We start from the raw sequence: 24,909 nt of genomic DNA, 5'->3' as shown, positions 1-24,909 counted from the left end.
ATTCATTGGAAGGACTGATGCTGAAGCTCCAGTACTCTGGCCACCTGATGCAAAAAGAGCAGACTCATTGAAACAGACCCTGATGCTGGGAAAGATTGAGGGTGGGAGGAGAAGGGGATGACAGAGGATGAGACAGTTGAATTGCATCACTGACTCAATGGACATGAGTTTGAGTAAGCTCTGGGAGTTGGTGATGGACAGGGAAGCCTGGGGTGTTGTAGTCCATGGGGTCACAAAGAGTCAGACACAACTGAGTGACTGAACTGAACTGAACTGACCCCATGATTTGCTTTCTAAACAACATTTCAAAGGAGAAAAGAAGCACGACCCAAATAAATATTTTCTTAAGACGTAAGTTACTTGCTCTGGGATGCTTTCACTGATCCCTCAGATAAAATCAATTCCTTGCTCCTCAGAGTTCTCAAAGTAAAGTTTTGTTCATTCCTTGGGTATATGACTTACTGCCTCTGCTACACAACATGTCATTCATCTTTAGATTAACAGATTTAGCCTAGTGTTTGACATGCAACAGTGACTCAATATAGGTATACCCAATAAAAAGAAAGGGTAGTAGTTTCCTGGTGGTCCAGTAGTTAATAATCCACCTATCAATGCAGGGGACTCAAGTTTGATCTCGGGAAGATCCTGGTCTGGGAAGATACCATATGCTGTAGGGCAACTAAGCTCATGTGCTTCAACTACTGAAGCCCACAGACTCAAGAGCCCGAGCTCTACAACAAGAAAAGTCGCCACGAAGAGAAACCCACGCACTATAACTAAAGAGTAGTCCCCCACTCGCCACAACTAGAGAAAGCTGCACACAGTGACCCAGCGTAGTCAAATAAATAAATAAAATTTTAAAAAAGAGAGAGAAGGAGTTGAAGGAAATAGGAAAATTCTCCTCTCATCTTTTGAGGAAAGAAGAGAGCTTAGATGATCGTGCTGGGGCTGCTAAGTCGCTTCAGTCGTGTCCGACTCTGTGCGACCCCATAGATGGCAGCCCACCAGGGTCCCCCATCCCTGGGATTCTCCAGGCAAGAACACTGGAGTGGGTTGCCATGTCCTTCTCCAATGCATGAAAGTGAAAAGTGAAAGTGAACCCGCTCAGTTGTGTCGGACTCTTAGCGACCCCATGGACTGCAGCCTACCAGGCTCCTCCGCCCATGGGATTTTCTGACTAAAAAATAATTGAAAAATACAATTCTGATGTAGAGAAATGGTCCGTACTTCCTCAAACTTTCAAATTACAGTCTAGACAACTCTTCCGTATTTCAAGAGAGGGACACTGTATAAAAACTATCGACATCTCTTTAACATGCACTTAAGGAAAAAAAAAAAAAGTTCTGGAAGTTGAGGTAACAAGTTACACTGGGGAAAGTGGTTTCTTTGGACTGAGCTAGTTTCCTGACCATTTGGGAATTTCTTCCAGACATCAAAACAGAGTCTTAAATTTCCAGGCTATCATAGGGATTATGAGAGAAAGATTTGGCTACAAAAAAGACAACAAAAATGAAATCTCAATTGTATTTCAAAACAGTTCATATTGGAATATTTCATGAGATAACAATTTGAATCTAGTAATATGCCAAAATTGAAAAAAGACAGTATAAGGAAAGAAATCATACATTACTGTCATTTATGAACATGCATGGAAAAGTTCTTTAAAAAACACAAACTCATCATGCACAAATATAGGAACATCATGGCCAGGCAGGCTTTATGTGTGCACGTGAGCTAAGTCACTTTGTGCTATATTGCTCAGTTGCTTCAGTCATGTCCAACTCTTTGTAACCCCATGGACGGTAGCCTGCTAGGATCCTCGGTCCATGGGATTCTCCAAGTAAGAATACTGGAGTGGGTTGCCATTCCCTTCTCCAGGGGATCTTCCCAACCCAGGGATTGAATCCATGTGTCTCATGTCTCCTGCACTGGCAGGCAGGTTCTTTACCACTACTGCCACCTGGGAAATCCAGGGTTATTCTAGTAGTGTACATATGATTCAAATCAGAAGGCCTATTAATATAATTTGCCACGTTATGAATAGGAGAAAAATCATATACTAATTTTCTTAAAGGATGATTACACATTCAATTAACGTCAATATTCATTCACACTAAAATCTCAGCAAAATAGAAGTGTCTAAATCTCAGAACAAACATCATAATTAATGGTGAAACAGTTAAAGCATTCCTGCTAATGTCAGAAAGAAGTTAAGAATGCAAGAATCTAATTAGCACTGTTTGAGAAGACTTACTGAAAGCAGTAAGACAAGAAAAAACAATTATATATATAAGGGGCAGAAGAACTGTAAAGGAAAGCAAAAAATTCTGATTTTCAAACAACCATTGTCTACATAGAAAACCTAAAAGGGTCTATAAACAATTAGAACTGATGGGACAGTTTAAAAAGTTGGTTGAATATAGTGTCAACATATAAAAATTGAAAGCATTCTTACATGACAATAATGGTGAATTAAAAAATAGGAAAATATTCTAGTCAAAAATAACATTAAAAAGAATAAGTGACATGTATGAATGTGATGGAGAAATCATAAAATGTTATTATAGGGTATTTTTAAAAAGCTTGATTCATGAGATATGTTCATGGTTGGATGACCCAATATTATAAAGATATCACTGCTGCCAAAATTAATCTATAAATTAAATCAAATTCCAATAAAAGTCCCAAGAGAGCTCCCTTCATGGAACTTGACAAACTGAAGCAAAAAGAAATGAAAAGATCACTTGACAGTGCAAAGAGTAAGAAATGCTAAGTCACGTAGAAGGAGAGCAACATGGTAATAAATAATTAAGATGATGAGGTATGGAGTAAGGATGGACAAAGAGACCAACACAACACAACAGAGCCCAGAAACAGAACCATTCACACAGGTGAACTTCACCTGGGAGAAATGCAGAACTACAAATCAGCACAGAAAAGATGGGTGATGGGACTATGGGCTAGTTAGATGAAAAGAGGGTTTTTTCTTTTCTTTTTTGGCTGCACTGCATGGCTCGCACATCTTATGTTAGTAAGTTCCCCAACCAGGGATTGGAAACACACCCAGATGAGATTGGGCATGTTCAGGGTGGTGTGACCGTAGACAAAACATACCCTCAGCAGTGAAAGCACACAGTCCTAACCCACTGGACTTTCAGGGAATTCCCTGAAAACAAGGATTTCGATTTCCTATCACATACCACATTTCCATCAATTTTAGATTAAAGATGTAAGTGAAAAGCAAAAATTTTAAGACTTTTAGGAAAAAATATAGAGCATATTTATGAACTGGGCACATTTATAAAAGAGATAAGTTTTTAAACACACAAAATTCTCATCCTATAAAAATTACATTTACTTAGAGTAGTCAAAATCATGAATTTTATAACTTCTTTTCAAAGAAGCCATAATTAAAAGACAAATCTCATACTAACGGAGGACTACAATTTGCATAATCCACAAAGATCTCCAGACAGAATTCATCAAGCACTCCTAAACAATCATAAGAAAGAGAAACATCTTGACAGAAAACTGGGCATGAATAGGAGCCAGAAATTTAGAGAAGAAATCAAAGTGGCCAAAAAACAAGAGAAGAGGCTTAGTCTTATTGCAATCAGCAAAATGCAAGGTAATACAGCCCATAATGGAATATTACATTGCAGTTAAAATAAGCAAAGTAGAACTATAAATCTCAAAAGCACCGTTGCGTGGAAAAGACTTGTAAAAGACTGATACAGTGCAGCTGTGTTTGAAGTAAGTTAAAGCACACTGTGTGTGTATACTTAGAGTCATGGCAACAAAGATCATACTTGGGGATGAAACACCAATCTTGGATGGTAGTTACAGTGATGGTGGTATTTTGAGCCAGATTATACTGGCTCTTCTGAGCCAATTCTGTACATCTCTTCCTAATTCCCTGTTCAGTGAGGTCTTCTTAGTAGCCTGAAATCTGCTGTAGGTGTGTTTATACCATAGAAATTGGCAGACATAAATCTCAGATTCCCCCTCCCTTGTCCTCACCCTGGAGAACTGGCACACCAGCACATCACTGTGCCATTCTCCGCAGTGTGGACTGCAATTCGGAGGGGCATATCAGGGGCTCAGCATTACTGGTAAAAGCTTTACACTTTCAAGCATTTCTAAAGCAAATATGGCATAAAGGAAGGCCTTGATGGAATAGGGGTGCTTTATAAGTGTTTATCATATGCTTTCCCGTATTTTGGAAATACTTCCTGAAAAACAATCTAATCAGCTAAAATTTTCTAAAGTGTTAGTTGCTCAGTCATGTTCAACTCTCTGGGATCCTGTGGACTGTAGCTCGCCAGACTCATCTGTCCATGGGATTCTCCAGGCAAGAATACTGGAGTGGGCAGCCATTTTCTTCTCCAGGGGATTTTCCCAACCCAGGACTCCTGGATTGCAGGCAGATTCTTTCCTGTCTGAGCCACCAGAAAAAATTTTTTAGGCCATCATAAAACCATTTTCTTTTTGCCCTCTTTAGTTTTAGAATTTTAAATCTTGCTGAGTTGGGTGCAACAGTATTATATTATGTTGAGAAATCTGGACCTGAACCAGTAAAAACTTTAAAATCATTTCAAGCCTTAACCATAGATTTGCCAGATAGTTGTATCTTTGAAATCAATTGATGTAGGGTATAGAACAGAGGGCTCATAAGAGGCATTAACATAAAAAGTCACAACAATACTGTTACTTAATGAAATATAATAGTAAAGACATTTAAGCTCTAAATTCAGTCCAGAGTTAAGAGAAAGGAAATAAAAGTAAATAGGGAGAAAATAATACAGACAATTAACTGTAAAAATTAAACAGAAAAATATTCTTGGAAATAATAAAAAAAATAATGAGAAATATTAGTTGAGATTCAACAAAACCAGGTGTTTAAATAGGCTTCCATCAATAGAAGAATGGATAAGAAGATGTGGTACATATCTACTATGGAATATTACTAAGTCATTAAAAAGAATAAAATAAGGCCATTTGCAGCAACATGGATGAACCCAGAGATTATTATCATACTGAGTGGATTTAGTCAGATAGAGATAGGAAAATGTCATATGATATAACTTGTCCACAGAATCTAAAACAAATGAAACAAATACAAGACAGAAACAGACTCACAGACTTAGTGAACAAACTGATGTTTACTAGAGTGTAAGGGGCATTTGGGCAGTTTGGGATTGACATGTTCATGCCGCTATATTTAAAATGGATAACCAACATGGATCTGCTGTATAGTACTGGGAACTCTGCTCAATATACTGTAACAATCTAACTGGGGAAAGAATCTGAAAAAGAATAGATTCATATGTGTGTGTATATAAATATACATATGTATATATATATATACATATAAAACTGAATCACTTTGTTGTACACCTGAAACTAACACAACATTGTTAACCAACTATACTCCAGTATAAAATAAAAAGTTAAAAATAAACAAAATAAAAAAATCAAAATAGGCTAGGTTGGTTTTCTAGCTCTATGTCCTAGAGCAGAGGGCTTTCTACACTGTTTCCTCCGTGCAAACAATGTGCATACATTTTGCATCTTACCCGCCTCAGAGCTGCTGAGAGGATGAAAGGAGACAATGCATGTGCAGGAGATTTACAAACGTGATCTACCAAAGGGACAGGCATGAGCACCATCAGCTAGAATCGTGTCCCCTCTGATGGCTCACCTGTCATCATCACCCTGACTCAGGTTTACTTTAGTCACGTCTGATTTCCTTGTTCAGCAAACACCAAAGAGAGAAGCACAGAGAACAATTCAGGCATATAAAGACCTGTCTTCCATCTTTTGCAGCTGAGGTCCCTTCTTGTTGACACTGGGGGCTACTACTGTCTCATCTTCCTTTAAATTAGGAGACACAGGAAGCTTTAAACTCCAAGAAGTAGAAAACCCTTCCTGCCTGGACTGTGCCACAATGCCACAAATCAAGACCTGAAAAGCAGGGCTCTGTTCTGGCAGGAGGGAATGTGGCTAAATGCCTGGGGCTTGGAGTCAGAGGAGCCCAGACTTATATAAAGCGATAATGCACATAAAGCTCTATGGCCTCTGGCATGGACAAGCACTAGATAAACAGTCATTATAGTCAACACACAGCCAAACCACCAGAAAGCTGAGGCCAGGGCCTCCCAATGCTAGGCCTGATTCTTCTTCCCGGGTTACTGAACCATCAGGGAGCTCTGGGTGGAGAAGCCACTCATGGTTGCTCGGACTATTACCCTCAGAGCTGCTAAATGAAGCCTGTTCCAACATCAGCACGTTACTAATGCACATGCAGATTCTAAATTCTCTAATCCCATTTTCTAATGCCATTCTTCTATTTTCTTTTTATTGTATTTATTTTATCTAGACAGTGTTTCTCAACCATGGCTGCACATCTCTTGTTGTTCAGTTGCTAAGTCACGTCCAACTCTTTGTGACCCCATGGACTCCAGTAGCATGCCTGGCTCCTTCTGTCCTCCACTGTCTCCCGGAGTTTGCTCAAATTCATGTCCATTGAGTCGGTGATGCTATCTATCTCATCCTCTGTTGCCTCCTTCTCCTTTTGTCTTCAATCTTTCCCAGCATCTTAAGACCTTTTAAAAAATCTTGATGCCCTGGTCCCACCACAGACCCATTAATTAGAACTTTCGGGGGTAGAAGTCATCATATTAAAAACAAAGCAAAGCACAATCCTTCCCAGGGGATTCCAATGTGTAACCGGGGTTCAGAACCACTGTCTTAGAACATACAAATTGGTTTTCAAAGTCTACTGAGTCCAACGAAAGAGATATTGCAGCATTGGCTTTTTTTTCATATTCCAGGCTTTCAAAATTAAGGGATAGGTTGATAATTTAAACATGTCTCCCAGAGGCCAGGCTTGGGCTAGGTGTTCGGGATCCACATGGACATTAGGGAAAGCCAAGGAGATGTGGATACTACCCTCAAGGACCTCACATACACTAACTTCAGTATTATAATTTACACTCTGGTTGAGTGATCCCATGATGGGGCATTATAGAACTCTCTAAGGAGGTTTTACTGTAACTCCGGGCTTCCCAGGTGGTACCAGTGGCAAAGAATCTGCCTACCAATGCAGGGGACACAAGAGATACAGGTTTGATCCCTGGGTCAGGAAGATCCCCTGAAGGAGGGCATGGCAATCCACTCCAGTATTCTTGCCTGGAGAATTCCCATGGACAGAGGAGCCTGGGGGCTATAGTCCATGGGGTTGCACAGACTCAGACACAACTGAAGCGACTTAGCACACAGGCAAGCAATAAACCCTATAGAGATAGGAAGATATGAACAAGACTTGAAATGAGGGAGGGCATTATGTCCCAATAAACCCACTATAAGTTGAAAATGTCCAAACTCAGAAATGCATTAATGACTTCCCTGGTGGTCCAGTGGTTAAGAATCTGTCAATTTAAGGGACACAGCTTTGATTCCTGGTCTGGGAAGATTTCACATGCCACGGGGAAACTAAGCCTGTGTGCCACAACAACTAAGCCATGCTCTAGAGGCCGTGCTCAGCATCAAGAGAAGTCCCTGCAACTAGAGAGTGGCCCCTGGTCACTGCAACTAGAGAAAGCCTACAAGCGGCAATGAAGATGCAGCCAATCCAAAAACAAAAAATTTTAAAGATGCTTTAAGAATACACTTGATCAACTGAACACAAAAGCCTCACCTCACCTACCTTAAATGTGTTCAGAACACTTACACGAGCCTCCAGCTGGACAAAACTATCCAATACAGAGCCTCTTTGGTAATAAAATGTTGACTGTCTCATGCAATGTATTGAATACTGTACTAAAGGTGAAAACAGAATGCTGTAAGTGTATTGGTTCTTTACCATTGTGATCGTGTGTCTGACTGAGAGGTGTAGCTCACTCCCTGGGGAGGAGTGGAGGAAATAAAAATTCAAAATTTGAAATATGGTTTCTACTGAACAGATCTTGTTTTTGCACCATTGTAAAGTAAAAAAAAAAAAAATTAAAAATCACAAGTTGAAACATCTTAAGTTGGGGACCATCTGTATCCTATCTAAAATTCTCCAAAGAATATAGACATGACCCAGTTGGCATGCAAACCCAGATATGTTGGAAACTAGAGTCTGTGCTCTTTACCTGCCTATTACCTGGTCTTCCAAGAGGTACTAACAGTATAATAACTGATAAGCTCACTCCATCCCCTTCAGCTCCCTGTCTGTCTTATTTCCTATGGTACTTTTCTAAGCCCCGTGCCTGCTACACAGTAGGTACTCAATAGATGTCTGAATTAAATTAAGTACTATAAATTTAAATTATTAATTTGCATTAATATCTGTTATGATTAAAGTATTTATTGTGTGTTTACTCTCTTGAGCCCACTCCTTAGGCAGAGAAAAGATTTTAGAAAATCCAGTGGGAGTGGAGATGCTGGGGACTGAGGCAGGATATATTTTTGGATGCCCTGTTCACCTGCCATTGTGGAACAAAGATGCCTCTGTTCTGTCATGGCGAATAGGTCTCTTCTCTGAGCCAGGAGGATAGAATGGGATGGGATTCTGAATTAATCTGAGACTCATACACAAACAAGGATGTTTCCAAGTAGAAAACTTCATGGCATGATAGCTCACAGAAATTGATGAAGTGGAATCAGGATTTCTGTTAAGTTTTCTGAGGCCACCTTCATTTGAGAAAAACTCATAATGTTCTTACGTGAGAACGATCTTCTGAGTATTAACTTACCTATTAAAGTGGTAGATATCCTGTATGTTTCCAAAAAGGGCTGATCTTTCATCTGTCCCCAGAGGAAGTTTCGTTTGGTCCCTGATACAGTCAAGGTAATCCTGTGAAATCAACAAGAGAGATGTCATAAATACTCCTGTTCTTTTCCAAGGCATCTTTAGTTATGTGTGGTGAACCTCTCATATCCATTTCAAGTAATTATTATGCTAATGTGCTCATTAACTCTATGATGAGAATACAGAATCTCTTTTATTAATAATGATAATATTTCCATATTTATAGAGCAGGGAGTTTGAGCAAGGAGAAAGGGTGTATATACATTAAAATGTGCGTGTCTGTGTGTGTGTGTGCGTGCGCTCAGTAGTGTCCGACTCTTTGTGACCTCCATGGACTGTAGCCCACCAGGCTCCTCTGTCCATGGAATTCTCCAGGCAAGAAGACTGGAGTGGGTTGCCATGCCCTCCTCCAGGGGATCTTCCCGACCTAGGGATCAAACCCCAGTCTCCTGAGTTGCAGCAGAGTCTTTATTGTCTGAGCCACCAGGGAAGCCCTTTATTAACATATCTACACCTAAAATGTATTAGATCGTCCCTAGATGGATAACATAATGACCATGGTTACCAATAAAGTCAGACTTCTGGCATAACAACACTGCCTGCTGTCCCCTCAACTGATTTATTAATATATGATAAAAAGATACTGCAAAATTCATACAATGGGAAGCCAGGAATAAAATTGTGAAATGCAAAGAAATTGTTTCAAACATCACCTTTTTAAGTCAGAAAGCTGTTGTGAAACTATAGAACTAAATGCATCCTCAAATGCTAGTTTAAAAAGTGCTTTCTCAACATTATATTTTTTAAAATAAACATATACTTCACTCATCCTATCTAATAGACCATGTTAAGGAGCTATGGACTGCATTGAAATGATTTTATCCATTTTAACATGGCAACAACTCCCAGCTGAGCTAACGTGGCGTGGGCTCAGGCCCACAGTGGGTTAAATGGATGTGGCTTAGAAGCTATTTGAACTGCTGAGAGAGGGGAAAACTGTTCTCCATGCTGTGTGCTGAGTCCCTGAGTGTCCCCCTTGTCCCAGCCAGACTTGAAAAGAGAACTCTGTAGGAGGCAAGAAAACAATAAAGAAAAAAGTGAAAACAGCTGAAATAACGTAAAATCAAAAATAAATAGTCCCCCACCCTGGGCTGAACAATGCAGGATGGTTCTCCACCAGACGTCACCCGGAGCTCTGCAGCTCCTGGGGAAGTCTCGGCAGGGGGGGCTCGTCAGCCAGACCCTGAAAATCCCAGCCCTGGACTGCATTCCAATGGCCAGTCACAAACACAAGAGTGTTCAGGCACAACTAGTGAAAGGAGAAGCTGAAACGTGAGAAGCGTAAGATAATTGTTGCTTTTGTCTTTTAATAAGCCACAGCCTCCCTCTCCTGCCCTTCATGCTCCTCAAATGAAAACCAGACAGGGCTTCATCAGGAACTGTCTCCCTAGCATGGTTCACAGACTGCGTCAAATAACTAACCATTCTGGTTCTTAAAATCATGGTCATGCAGGAACTGACGTTCATAAGCCTTTTTATGTTTTAACAAGCTTGATGGTGACATCTTTTCTTCTTCAGAAAGCGGTCATCTCAATAAGAAATTAGACTCGCAAGGTTTAAGTGTGTAATTGCCATCAGAACCCCACAAGAGCAAGACCCAGCCTCCTTACTTTTATGACTGGAACGATTATAGGGAGCTTCAGTACCTGTACAGGCTCCAGAGATAATGCCCAAATAAAAAATTGTAAAGAAGGCTAGAGTTGAAGGAAGAGGGCATTTTGAGCAAGTATGAATCAAAGTGAGGTGTCCTCAAAAAAACAAATACGTGTGTTTCTTGACAGTTTCATAAAATTACATGTGGTCCGAAGAGATGGGATGCTAACAGCTAACTGCATTGAATGCTTATATTTGATAGCTTCTTAATACTTTGATTAACATTTTAAAAGGGCACATCAGGTGGTCCAGTGGTTAAGACTGTGTCACCAATGTAGGGGTGGTGAAGGTTCCATCCCTGGTCGGGGAACTAGGATCCTACATGCTGCAAAGAGTGTTAAAAATTTTTTTTAAATAAATGAGCCTTGAAAGTGAAAGTGAAGTTGCTCAGTCGTGTCTGACTCTTTGTGACCCCGAGGACTGTAGTCTACCAGGCTCCTCTGTCCATGGGATTTTCCAGGCAATAGTACTGGAGTGGATTGCTATTTCCTTCTCCAAATGAGCCTTAAAAAATAAATAAAAAGACACAACATATGCAAAATTAAGAAGGTAAACCAGAAGGTTGCAGATGAGTATGAAATTAAAAAAGTTAAATGGAAGATATTGGCAGGCATGACCCACACCCAATAGCAGCATGAAGGCTGGGACAAAGATGATGCGGGGATGCCAGATTCACCTGAATGGCTGCAACGGGGTTTAAGGAGAAAAGGAAGAATCCTTTTTCTCACTTCAAGTGTGAAGCTGGCTCATTGTGCAGAAACCCAATACTAAATTCTTCATGTCAAGGAAGGACCAAGTTGAGGGAGTTGAAGAATTTCATCTGGGGTGAGAGACAAAGAACCGTGGCCCACTTCAAACAGGGGATGGCCCATCTCCAGATGAAAGAGTTTCAAAACCCCAGAGCCCCTGGTAGAGGAACTAGATTTTAAAAGCTGCTTGCTTTCTGACCTCATTGAGAAATAGATCGTTAGGGAGTCCAAAGTTTCGCAGGCCACTCCAGAAAACAGATCAAAGCCACAGGGCCACAACGTGTTCCCCCACTGATCATAACTAAGTCTTTTAAATGTGATACTTTAACCCCAAACCAGTTACTGGAAACTACTGTAGCAGGCACCGCATTAGCAGCTGTAAGCATCTGAAGCCAAAATGAGAGGTTTGGAGCTCGGTGATAATAATAGCTCATTCTGTGCTCAAATGACAGGGTAGAGACACCAATGAAATTTATTAGAGCCTGTCACGCTGCTTATTAATTTTATTGGCTTGATGTCAGCACCTATGGTTACCCTACAGTTAAAAATGATCAATTTAAAACTTTTGCACTGAAAATAATTATTCTCCAAGAGGATCAAAGAAGTCACTCAATGCTGAGGAGGGTAGGATGAGATACACACACAAAAAACAGCTTTACACCATCTGAAAAAGGTTTTATTATAGCACTATGAATTTTGCCTAAAGTATTTCTTTTCTAATCGACAGTTCCACCATTGTAAAATTTGTACATGTGTGCCCTCTTCTCGATAACTTTTTCATTTCTGTGATGTCTGTTATAGAAAATATCCAAGTAAAGTTGAACTCAGTGCTAACTGAAGTGTGGTTAAAGGGACAGCAATCAGTTTGCAAACTACTTCTGATCTACAACAAGGTAAGTGCAGAAGTTGAGACTAAGCCTGGGTAGACTTCTATAGCATTTTGACAGAATGATACTTTTTTGAATCTAATGAAAATTCAGGCTTGTATTTAGCATATCTGATATCTTCTATTTTGTTTTTCTAGTAATTCTTTTTTTGTGTGTGTGGCGTTTTACAAAAATGTCAGTGTGTGGCCGATAGGAACACACACACACAGACACACACACACACTCCCAGGCAGTTTGAGAAGGTCTGGTTTAGACAACAGCCCAGCAGAGATGCTGGAGAAAGGATGTTTCCAGAACTGGGACAGAATTCAAACTCAATGTCCTCGGAAGCTCGCTTTATTTACGATGCCCTGAGAGAATTAAGTTAATGTCCCTGCACCTAGCCCCCCACTTTCCCTCTAAAATAATGCTTAATATGTTTAAAAATTACAAACTGTTTAACATGAAAATGAAATTAAACCACAAGAAGAAAAAAATTTATTTAGATCAGCATCTAATTTTTCTACTATTTCTCTCTCCTGAATATAGTCATATCATAGAAATAAAATGAAGAAAAGGTTCTGTTCATAAATCCTTTTGTTTGAGTTTCAAAATTTCATCTCTTTGGCTTACTCTTTTTGGTCTAGTTTTTGTGTTAGCATTTCCAAATTCCAAGCCCTTTGATATAATGCCTATGTAAGATTATTGGTCTTTATTTTGCAGGAAGCACCTTTTTCAGTTTTTCCAACACCTCCACCTTTTCTAGAAAGTAATCATTTGTTTATAGAAAACCTGCCCGCAAGTTTCATGTATTACTTTGGGATGATGTTGATACGACAATAACTTACATTTGTATGTCAATTTACAGTTTAAAAGCACATTCACATTTATTCATACAAATACTACCCCCCCACCCCCTGCCTCTTTCTGAGGTCATAAGAATGCATGTCAAATTCTGTTTTACAAGTTAGGAATTAAATAAAATGACTAAAACATGATCCCTTCCCCCAAGGAGCTCCCTGTGTAGTTGAAAGATAAATGTAAACAAGTAAATACAATACCGTGTTTAGGCAGCATGACTGATAAATATTCAGCACGTGGGAGACGGTGTGGGGGGGCGCTGTGCAGAAGAGGAAGTGGGCAATTCCAGGGCAGGGAAGTTTCTCGAGGAGGTGGTAACGCTGGAGCTGAGCCTTTAAGGATGACTGATAATTAGAACGGAGAGAAACCTGGAGGAGACCCAATATCCAGGAAGACAGAGCAGAGTAAAGGGGCACAGGGTAGCGAAATGCAGGTGCAGCTAGCACACTAAAAGGAGCTGAGGGACTTCCCTGGGATTCCAGTAGTTACAATCTGCCCTTCACTGCAGCTGGCACAGGGTTGGATGCCTGGTCAGGGAACTAAGATCCTTTATGCCGCATGAAATGCACCCCCCCCCCCAAAATAAACCAATGAAAGGAGCACAGATGGGCTGAGCGAACAGGGCATGAACAGCGCACATGCACAGAGCCGGGAGGTGGGGCTGCAAAGTGAGAACTGCTAGAGTCAGGACAGGCTTGATCACGGAGAGCCTTCCATGCTCTGCAGGTAGAGGCAACTAGGAAGGATGCCATGAGACCAGTGGTCACTCCAGCATCAGAAAAAGGAACATTAGCTATAACTGCCAGTGCCACACATATATCCACCCATCTGTCCAGGCCATCTATCATCTGTCCCAGCATGCATCCATGAACCGGCTGATGGGAGGTGCAGGGAATGAGAAGACAGAGGGAGGACACCTCGAATGACAGGAGGGCAGAAAAGGCAAAGGTGAGCACAGGAGAAGATAGCTGGTGACCACAGAGCCAAGGTGAAGGGCCAAGATGAAAGGCAGAGGACAGGAAGATAAACACCTCTCCCAGGAAGCCTGGGCAGGGGGCACTCTCTATCTAACCAAGTTAACACTGCTCAGTTTTATTTTATGCTGTAGAAAACAGAATTCTAACAAGTCAGAGCATAGGAAATAAAAAGTTCCCTCTTCCTTCTCAAGGGCCTGCCCGTCTCTCTCCAGAGATAACTCTGATTAAAGATGTGGTGTGCATGCTTCTGGGTTATGTTCTGGGGCATAATTATATCTGAAAAAATTATATCTGGAAAAAATGCTATGCTTGATTCACAGCTTTGTTTCTCCATTCAGTATACATAAACATACATAACTCCTATATGTAAACATAGTTCCTTTTCATTCTTTATAACAGCTGCATTGTATTCCACTCGGTAGCTTTATTATAATGTACCTAGTTAATAAAGATTTTGGGAGCGGCACAGACCTATGTGGTAGTAACTGTGAGAGGGCATTCAGAAATGAGTGAGATAGGACCCCTGTCCCTCCAGGGGCTCACGCGAGAGTAAAAGAGAAAGAAAGAAATCTCAGTCTAACAACTGAAGTGTTAGAAGATGTACAAATGGCTGTGAGAGTATAGAAGAATACATTTTCAAATGAAAGAAACCTTTTATCTTTCTTCCAAATAAACCACCAAATGGGGTTTACAGTAAAAGTTCCTGCTGCAGCCTACAGATAAAGCATCAGAAGTCTAATCTTCAAGTTAATCTCTTTTCTTCCTCTATTGATATCCTCGAGTGAGGAAGATATAGCTAAAGCAACGGGAGTCGGGGTGGGGGGCGTGTCTCTGGCCACCCCGTTAGACTGGGAACAAAAGCTCCAACTGTGGGAACAATGTGGTTCCTGAATCTATAGAACTCCCCTCCCCCTAGAGAACTGTACTGAAAATACAATATATCATCAACAGGACTTCGTTGCAGAGAATGGGGGAGGGGAAGAGAAAGGAGGAGGACCAGGGGGAAAGAGAAGAGAAAAAGAGGAGGAAAGAAAAGAGGCAGGAAGAGAAAGAGGGAAGAAAGTGTGAAAGGGGAGGAAAAAAGAGAAAGAAGAGAGAAACACACAAGCAAGTGCAGGACTGAAACCCAGATGAATTTCCAGTTAAAAGGAGCTTCTGTTCCTGATATCAGTTTTCATTCGTTTTCCTAATTGATGGTATAGAGGCTGATCTTAATTGGCCATATGTGGAAGTCAGGATTAATGCTCTGAGATATTTGAGTAAAAGAAGAATTAAAAAAAAACATGGAACTTTCAGCCTCATTTACCTTCTATAATAGTTTCAGTACCTAAGACATCAGTAAAAAATGTTGGGAATGGCCTTCATGCTGAGTGATGACAAATGACACCTGAGACAGCTCAGTGCCCTCTATTGTTTCACTTCTTCCTCCTGAAAGAAGCTGGGGGGGCAGGAGGCGCCCCTGGAGAGGGGAGAGGAGGACAGCTGGCCTTGCAAAGGGGGAGGCTCAGGCAGTTTGTCCAGAAACAGAAACTTGGGGGTGGGGTGGGGATGCAGGAGTTCCGTTAAAAACAGTAGTACTGAGTAGTAAGAGCAAATACAGCCCTGGGGAATATTTGGTTGGTTTTCCTCTAGAACTGTAAGCAGAAAATACTTAATGAACTGGCAGCCTACACATGATAGAAGCAAGATATCAACAAACAGGATTCCCCTTTACATATCAAAGTCCTTAAAGCACATAGCGGCCCATCTTTGTCTACACTTCTGACAACCATTATAAAAATTGTCAGGGCTTCCTTGGTGGCTCGGTGGTAAAGAATCTGCCTGCCAATGCAGGAGATGCGGGTTCCATCCCTGATCTGGGAAGATCCCACACGCCTCGCAACAACTAAGCCTGTGTGCCACAACTATCGAGCCCATGCTCCAGAGCCTGGGAGCCGCACCTACTGAAGCCCGTGAGCCCTGGAGCCCATTCTCTGCAACAACAGAGGCCACAGCAATGAGAAGCCTGCACATTGTAACTACAGACGGGCAGCTCACTGCTCACTGCAGCTAGAGAAAAGCCTGTGCAGCCATGACGACCCAGCACAGCCAAAAATAAATAAATAAATAAAATTAAAAATAATCAGTTGTCTATTTACTTCATATTGCTATCAGGATGAAGAATTTGATGAATATAAGCAAATCTAAACATGTTACAATTAAGAAGCAGGGTACAAATTTAACACTAAAATTAATCTCTTCTATTACCCTTTAGTTATAACAAAAAAGAAAATTTCTTAGAAGAGTTCCTTCTGTAATAAACAGCAAAAAACCCCAAAAAACCCTTAATTTTCTATTGCTTTGTTAAATCTTTATTCTAAAAATTGTGCTTAGGGTTTCCAGGTTACATTGACAATTTTCTCATACGCTGCTGCTGCTGCTAAGTCGCTTCAGTTGTGTCCGACCCTGTGCAACCCCATAGATGGCAGCCCACCAGGCTCCCCCATCCCTGGGATTCTCCAGGCAAGAACACTGGAGTGGGTTGCCATTTCCTTCTCCAATGCTTGAAAGTGAAAAGCGAAAGTGAAATCGCTCAGTCATGTCCGACTCTTAGCAACCCCATGGACTGCAGCCTACCAGGCTCCTCCGTCCATGGGAGTTTCCAGGCAAGAGTACTGGAGTGGGGTGCCATCACCTTCTCCTCTCATACACTAAAGCTCTTAAAACAAGACAGGTGGACACACACCCATGAAGAGGTCCTGCTGTATGTGGAGATATCTTTCCATACTTATTTGAAACCTACCATTCCTTTTTTTCCTCTGTACTCTTTGATCATCATTTCTAGCTACCAAAAAAAGGAACAAAGCATTTCTGGGATAATCTATGTGCTTACTCAACGTGCATAAATACAAAATATGTTCAAAATCTTTAAAATGGGCAACCAGAGAGTTTGCCAGGCTGCCTGCAGTAGGGCATGGCACTAGGGTCCTAGTGGGTGCTGTCAAGACAGAGCAGAAAGTTTATTAACCACTCTCTTGAGTCCGTCTAGTCAAGGCTATGGTTTTTCCAGTGGTCATGTATGGATGTGAAAGTTGGACTGTGAAGAAAGCTGAGCGCCGAAAAATTGATGCTTTTGAACTGTGGTGTTGGAGAAGACTCTTGAGAGTCCCTTGGACTGCAAGGAGATCCAACCAGCCCATTTCAGTCCTGGCTGTTCTTTGGAAGGAATGATGCTAAAGCTGAAACTCCAATTCTTTAGCCACCTCATTCGAAGAGTTGACTCATTGGAAAAGACTCTGATGCTGGGAAGGATTGGGGGCAGGAGGAGAAGGGGACGACAGAGGATGGGATGGCTGGGTGGCATCACCGGCTCAATGGACATGAGTTTGGGTGAACTCCGGGAGTTGGTGATGGACAGGGAGGCCTGGCGTGCTTCGATTCATGGGGTCGCAAAGAGTTGGACACGACTGAGCAACTGAACTGAACTGAGTCCTCTGGTCACCCTATTTTTTTGTTTTTCTTCTGACTCTTGTCATGCTTTCCTTCTCACTGGGTTAACTTGACTTACCATTGTTGTTTAGTCACTAAGTTATGTCTAACTCTTTGTGCCCTCCATGGACTGTAGCCCACCAGATTCCTCTGCCCTTTGGATTTCCCAGGCAAGAATACTGGAGTGGGTTGCCATTTCCTACTCCAGGGGATCTTCCTGACCCAGGGATCGAACCCGAGTCTCTTATGTCTCCTGCACTGGCAGGCGGGTTCTTTACTGCTGAGCCACCTGGAGTCCCCTTCCTTAGAATATACTCCTCCCCCCTTTCAGTCTCCAAGTAAGAAGGCTGACACAGATGCAATTAGACGTGACGGTAATCCTTCAGGAGGAAAAATGAAGAAAAGGCTGATGAGGTGACAGAGGGATGTGTGTCCTGGCAAAGCTTTAAGTACTGAAAATAAGAACCTGATTCATCTCAATTACAATCTTGGCACTGCTGCTGTAATTTGAAACATGGTAATTAAGAAAAATTAAATAAAGCCCAAGGGGCTCTGTGTATGGGAAAGAAAAAAAAAAAAGACCGGTAAGATAAATGTACATTATTAGATCATCTGAGGTTTAACTCCTCCTCACTGCTATTTACTACTACTGCTATTATTATCATCATTATTACTATTATTATCTGGTTTGGGGCTAGGTACTGAGCTCACTACTTTATATGCATTATCTCATTTAATCTTCATAGCAACCCCAGGAGGTGAGCCCCATTATTAATCCCATTTTGCTGGATGCTTAGAAAGGTTCAATTGGGATTTCCCTGGGGTCCAGTGGCTAAGACTCCACTCCCTATGCAGAGGGCCCAGGTTCCACTCCTGGTCAGGGAACTAGATCCCACTAAGAGTTCCATTGCTGCAGCTAAGACCTGGTACAGTCAAATAAATAATTTAAAAAAAAAAGTGTTTAATTGCTCCCCAGAGAGTGAGTGACTTAGCTGCATTCAAACCTTCAAACCAGTACCAGCTGACTACAGCTTGGCCCCCAAAAGGGTTTTAGTTCTTAAACAGGTGGCTTAGTGTAAAGAATCCACCTCCCAGTGAAGGAGGCACAGGAGACCTGGGTTCAATCCCTGGGTCAGAAAGATCCCCTGGAGGAGGGCATGGCAACCCACTCCAGTATTCTTGCCTGGAGAACCCATGGACAGAGAAGCCTGGTGGGCAACAGTCCATGGGGTTGCAAAGAGTCAGACAAAACTGAGCACGTACCCACGGTATCTTCAGAAGTAGGAGAAGTTTGCTGTTGACTTTAGGACCACATCCAGTTTTTATTAGGTATGAGTTAGGAGCCTACTAAAATGATAGCTTTCACTGACTGCTGTGCACCAGGACTGTCAGGTACTGTATCTGAATTAATGTTAGTCCATTCACAGGATGGAATGGCTCAGCAGGTAAGGAATTCACCTGCTACAGAGGAGATACAGGAGAGCAGCTTTGATCCCTGGGTCGGGAAGATCCCCTGGAGGAGGAAAATGGCAACCCACTCCAGTACTTGCGCCTGAACAATCCCATGGACAGAGGAGCCTGGCAGGCTACAGTCCATAGCGTGGAAAAGGGTTGGACATGACTGAGCACATTCACAGGATGAACCCACTTGCTTCACATGTTCATCAGTCCACACCCCAGGCCTGGGCTTCCATCAGCCAAGCGTGCCAGCTCTCAGCCACGTGCCATTTTACTTTCAACAGTGGCTCATGCTTCCCATCTTGCTCATAGGTGCTTTTCCTCTCCTTAGTGCAAGGTTCTCTACCCCTTCAAAGCATCCTGCTTCCCTTGCCAGTCTCCCCCAGGGTCGGTCATTTCACCCCTCTTTATTTGCATGACTTTACATAGCTAGCTCTCCCCTTAGGAACGCACTCCTTTACAAAGTCAATCATGTGGAAATGCTATAAATGAATTTTTCCTGTTCTCCCAGCACCATGCTACTTTTAAGTACATTAAGAAAAAAAAAAGTATACAATGGAGAGCCTGGAAAGCAGAGAGTTTAAAAGCTAAGGAGTCAGGAATCACTATAAAATGAAGATCAATCAGCAATGAAGAGACAAACAGCAGCTCTGAAAGCATGGCTTTTAGAGGAAAGGGTTGACGTGCTGACAGGAAATATACAACAAGGTGCAGCATCCGCGTAGCAAAACTTCCTTACAAATGTGGGTAAGTGACCCTGGAAGGGGTTTTACTGCTTCACAGGGGAGCCTGTACCATAGTCAGCTTATTAGAGTAACAAGCCTTTGACAACAGTCAGTCTGATATTTGTCCTCGGTGCTCTGACCAACTCCATGGAACTCACTTCGTACACCGATGGCTCGAAGGTTTCCACTAAATATCAAAAGGTGGCCATGGATTTGTCAGCAAAACATTTCCCGTTTGCAAGTAAAAAAAAAAAAAAACACCCATACCTCCCCTGAGTGCTTTTAATTCTAGAGCACCAGACATTTGGAAATAAGGACACCAAAGAATGGCCCATTAAAACAGATACAGTCTGTTTTGCCACATACACGTGACCAGCGAGTGTATGCTTGACCTAATGATGTGCAGGGCAGTAATTAACTAGATGATTTATTTAATGAGTTGGAGCACTTTCCAGTCTCGTACTGAGACAGGAACTGTGATATAGGTAATTTCCATAGCAATTGGTCTGTACACAGTAGGTGTTCAAATAACGTTCACTTGATGGACAGAAAACAAGGCCTTAGACACAGAAGCCTAGTAAGATTTATGCTAATTTGCTTGGAACTCTAACCTTGGAACAAAATAAAGATTCAACCAAGCCCCCAAGACAGGGGTACCTGGACAATATTAATAGAAAGAGGAAAAAGCTGGAAGACATTACTCTTCCTCCCACTACTGAGTCACACAGCTTGATGATGACCCTGGAGGTCAAGCTATTCTACTTGAAAACTGCAGTACAAAGAGGCTGGATATTTTAAAGTACAGAACCCGCACAAAGACTGATCTCTTTATGGGTAGTTTTTCTATGAGGATGACTGTGATTATACCCTGGCAGCATTAGGTAATTCACTGCTAAATATGGAAATGCATAGGGGAAACTGTTCCGTTCATTGTACCCAAAACAATGAGCAGCCCTCAGGATGTATCTTATTGCTTCTCTGACTACACTGCTGTTGATCTCATCACAGCACTATCTTAACCAGTTACTTACTGACACAGAAACAGCGAAGGGCTTGGTGACCTCCAGGGGAGCTGGAAGAGGTGCTATGTGGAGGGTAAAATGGGGTCCAGGTGGGCCGGCATGATGGGACGTGCCCCAGAAACTGGACTTTCCTGAAGTGTGCTGGGCCTCTTGCTCAGTTGTATCCGACTCTTTGTGACCCTTTGGACTGAAGCCTGCCAGGCTCCTCTGTCCATGGGATTTTCCAGGCAAGAATACTGGAGTGGGTTGCCATTTCTCCAGGGGAATCTTCCTGACCAGGGATTAAACCCTCGTTTCCTGTATTTCAGGTGGATTTTTTTACCGCTTAGCCATTGGGGAAGTCCAAATGTAGATCCTTAAGGTATAGACTCCCCTGTCCATAGAGTTCTCCAGGCCAGAATACTAGAGTGGGTAGCCAGTCCCTTCTCCAGGGATCTCCCTGACCCAGGCGTGCAACCCAGGTCTCCTGCATTGCAGCCAGATTCTCAGCCACCAGGGCCTCTTGAATGGGGCAAATTAAAAAATCTCCTTTTGTTTTATTGGAACCCTGATTCTGATTCCAGGACCCAGAGAGTAGGACATGTGATTTGGAAAAAAACTAATTTTTCTCTTCTCTTCAATCCAAGCACAATGTCCACGGCTGTCTTGTTACTTAGAACTGAGAGAGAGCGAGAGGCAACGTGCCCTGTCTTCTCATGGGTCACCGTCATTACACATTCCTGTCTTACTGCCAAGACTATCCCCTGCTGTCCTAACCTGGCTGACTCCTCCTTCCAGGAATCTCGCTCTGATCCTCCCATCCCCAGTCTGGGTCAGGTGCTCGCCAGAGCATTCACATTTATAATTCCATGATAAAGGAAGCCAGAGGAATCAATGCCTAGGGCTCTAAAAATCTCTTGGCAGCTCCCTCTGTCCCACAAAACTGATGTCAACAATGGCCAGAGTTTCTGTTGTAAGCTTTCCCAGCTGAATGGCTGCAGAGTGAATTCCTGTGAACCTGGTCCATCTGCTACTTGGGCAAAGCAGAGCTCGGAAAGAAAGGGTTAACCGAGTCCCTGGCAGCTCTCCCACTAGCTCTCCAAGTGGCAAAAGCTGTACTGGATGTAACCCAACCCAGTTCCTCTTTCTCTCCCTCCCCTCCCCTCCATCTCAGGGACAGTCTTTATGCAGCAGGGCCTCTCAAGGATGACAAAGGATCCTAAACTCTTGCATTCCTTTTTGACTATCTTCCCGCCCACCTACCTCCTGAAATGCTTCCTTCATCAAAAGTAGATTAACTCTCACCCTTTTTTCTATATACATTTGCATTGGGAACCCCATTTACAAGGCCGTATACAGCCCCCTGGACTGAGTGATTTATACAGGGCTTTATGGAAAACAGGACAAAAGCGCAGTCTTTTCAGCCATCCTGTGTTGATTGTAGGCTGCCCCAGTAGCCAGAGTGGCGGTCGCCTCCCGACTCATCTCCCACTTAAAGGTTAACAGCTTAACTTTAAGCCCCATTATAAAACTGAGGGAACACTTGTAGCAGTTCTCCTTGGTCCAAAGAGAGAAAAAAAAAAGGATTGTTTCAGAAGAAAATATCTTAAAGTGTTTTTTTAAAAGAATGGCTCACTCTGCCTCCCCCAAACACACACACACACACATCCCACAATGTCCTCAAGCAGCATTCTGAGAAAACAGGAATAATTTTGCCTCAAAGTGATTCTGCCGTTTGAAACCAAAGACTTAGCCTGTGGCTTCGCTCCAGTTTTTATGTGACCTACTTTGCGTTGTGTGTGTATGTGTGTGCCCATGATTTAAGCACAAAAATCACCATGAATCCTTTATATTAGTTTAATGAAACAAAAATGTTCACATTTAGGACAAGTACTCCATTTTGCTTTGGGTTGGATAGATGTTTATAATTCCTCATCAGGCCCTCCTTACACAGTAAGGACAAGACTCACTTTTTATAAAGGGTCATCTCACTTTTGTTAAGGGATCAGTTATAGGAAATTTCCTCTAAGAATTAAAAGTTAATTATAATTAATGAAATTCTGACACATGGTAAAACATGGATGAACCTTGGAAACATTACGCTAAGTGAAAGAACCCAGACGCAGAAGGACAACTATTGCTTGATTCTAGCAAATTCATAGGCAGAAAGTAGACTGGAGGTCGCCAGGGGCTGGGGAAAGGGGCCTGGGGAGAACTGTCTAATGGGCACAGAGTTTCTTTTGGGGATGAAATGGATAGTGGTGATGATTGTACAACATTGTGTATGTGTCTACTGCCACTGAACTGTACATTTACACGAGGTAAACTTCATATTATGTACAATTAACAACAGTGGAAAACATTTAAGTCAAAACAGAAACAGACTCACAGCCATGGAAAACAAATTTATGGTTACTGAAGGAGAAAGTGGGGTGGGGGGGGTTGTCAGGGAGGGATAAATGAGGAGTTTGGGATTAACATAATGCATACTACTATATACAGAAAAACAACACAGTCTGACGTACAGCACAGGAGACTACAGTCACTATTTTATAATGAAAAATAATCTGAAAAAATATGTAAATCACTTTGCTGTATACCTGCAACAATACTGTAAACCAATTATATTTCAATAAAAGTCAATTATCATAATTAAAAGATCACCTTGTTTACGAAGACCAAGAATCAGGCAATATATTTTAGATGCTATAACAAACATAAAAAAGTTCTGGCTACTCAGGTTCATCAGTGAGGACCCTGGTTATGCTCTGGGGCATAATTCACAAGTGAAACTCACCAGGGGGATAAGGTGGGTTTGCACCACTCTAAACGGTCCTATGTTAATTCATGTACTTTAAGGAGCTCTTCCTCTGGCTCCTCAGTGCAATCACATCCACTCCTTCTGCCCCCTCCATCCTCTTGCTGTGGGTTAGGAAACCAAATAATTAAGCTTAATTAATTAATTAATTTATTGGCTGGGCTGCAAGGCTTGTGGGATCTTAGTTCCCCAACCAGGCACTGAACTGGGCCCTCCACAGTGAAAGCTTGGAGTCCTAACCACTGGACTGCCAGGAAATGCTCTCATTAAGCTTATTTTAAACATGTAGAGTAAATAGGCTCACAGTGAGAGGGGCCTCTCTTTGGGTCAAGACACAGGATTTACTGTTTGGCATTTGAAACATCTATTTTGGCCGCTCAAAGGACTTACTTATTTCCTAATTACATTCTTGAGAGCTGAGGCTGGAGAAGATGAGACTTGTAGTCATCTTTAGATTTTGGCTTGTTGAATTAGAGTCATTTACTGAGGATGAAGCAGAGGTCAGCCCGGTTGGTTGTCCATGGGCACATGGCTGACTATTAGCATGAGACCAAGCTGAGACCAGAGCTCTGTCCATTAAATCAATCTCAGTTTAACTTCCCTCGAACCAAAACTCTGAAAAGAATTTCATTCTGCCATTGCAGCTCTAGCAGGCCTGTGAACTCCAACTGCGTAGAAGCATATCAGATTAACTAAAAATTGCAAGATACACCCTTTTTAAATTTCAAAATTTAAATAATTTTCAGAATTACCTTAACATAGATTTTGTTGTTGTTTAGTTGCTAAGTTGTGTCTGACTCTGCCACCCTATGGACTGTAGCCCACCAGGCTCCTCTGTCCTTCACTATCTCCTAGAGCTTGCTCAAATTCATGTCCATTGAGTCTGGATGTTATCTAACCATCTCATCCTCTGCTGCCCACTTCTCCTTTTGCCTTCAATCTTTCCTAGAATCAGAGTCTTTTCCAATGAGTTGGTTCTTGACATCAGGTGGCCAAAATATTGGAGCTTCAGTTTCAGCATAGATTAGCAAGAACAATACCATAATACTTTTAATGTACCAGAAATTACTGGCCTTTCCAAATAATACTAAGTATATTAACAATAATCATTATTCTCATTTGAGAGCTTACTATATGCCTATCACTGTGCTAGCATTTTGCATGGATAGTCTTATTTTGCAACAATCCTATTATTCCCATTTTAAGGTGAAAACCTGAAACTTGGAAAAGTTTAGTAACTTATCCAAGATCACAAAGAGAGATGGCAGAGTCAGGATTTAGATTCAGTTCTAGCAGATTTTAGATTTTCTTCATTTTCATTATTTCATCACAGGGGATGGGGTGGGTGGGGTAATTTGTGTTGCCTTTCAATGTCTATTATTCTCTTTATAACAAAGAAAGAAAATGCCTTTCAGACAGTGGGCCCATTTGATTGCTTATCGGGATAAACAGAGCTTTAAGAAAAAGTGATGTCAC

The 24,909-nt window shown here is 41.9% G+C and overlaps 1 protein-coding gene across 4 annotated transcripts in view; it reads right to left on the bottom strand.

The window, feature by feature from the left end:
- Nucleotides 1–24,909, bottom strand: part of PLEKHG1 (pleckstrin homology domain containing, family G (with RhoGef domain) member 1) — a 250,271-nt gene that overhangs the window by 67,261 nt on the left and 158,101 nt on the right. For all 4 annotated transcript variants that reach the window (XM_010840819.1, XM_010840818.1, XM_010840820.1 and 1 more), the window contains one exon: nt 8,742–8,842. In XM_010840819.1, the coding sequence (XP_010839121.1) occupies nt 8,742–8,842 (101 nt within the window). The remainder of the gene's footprint in view (nt 1–8,741; nt 8,843–24,909) is intronic.

This window comes from Bison bison, unplaced genomic scaffold (genome assembly GCF_000754665.1).
Source record: "Bison bison bison isolate TAMUID 2011002044 unplaced genomic scaffold, Bison_UMD1.0 scf7180017864148, whole genome shotgun sequence".
Classification (NCBI taxonomy): Eukaryota; Metazoa; Chordata; class Mammalia; order Artiodactyla; family Bovidae; genus Bison; species Bison bison.
The sequence above is the reverse complement of the archived record's forward strand: the minus strand, read 5'-3'. Positions and strand labels throughout refer to the sequence as shown.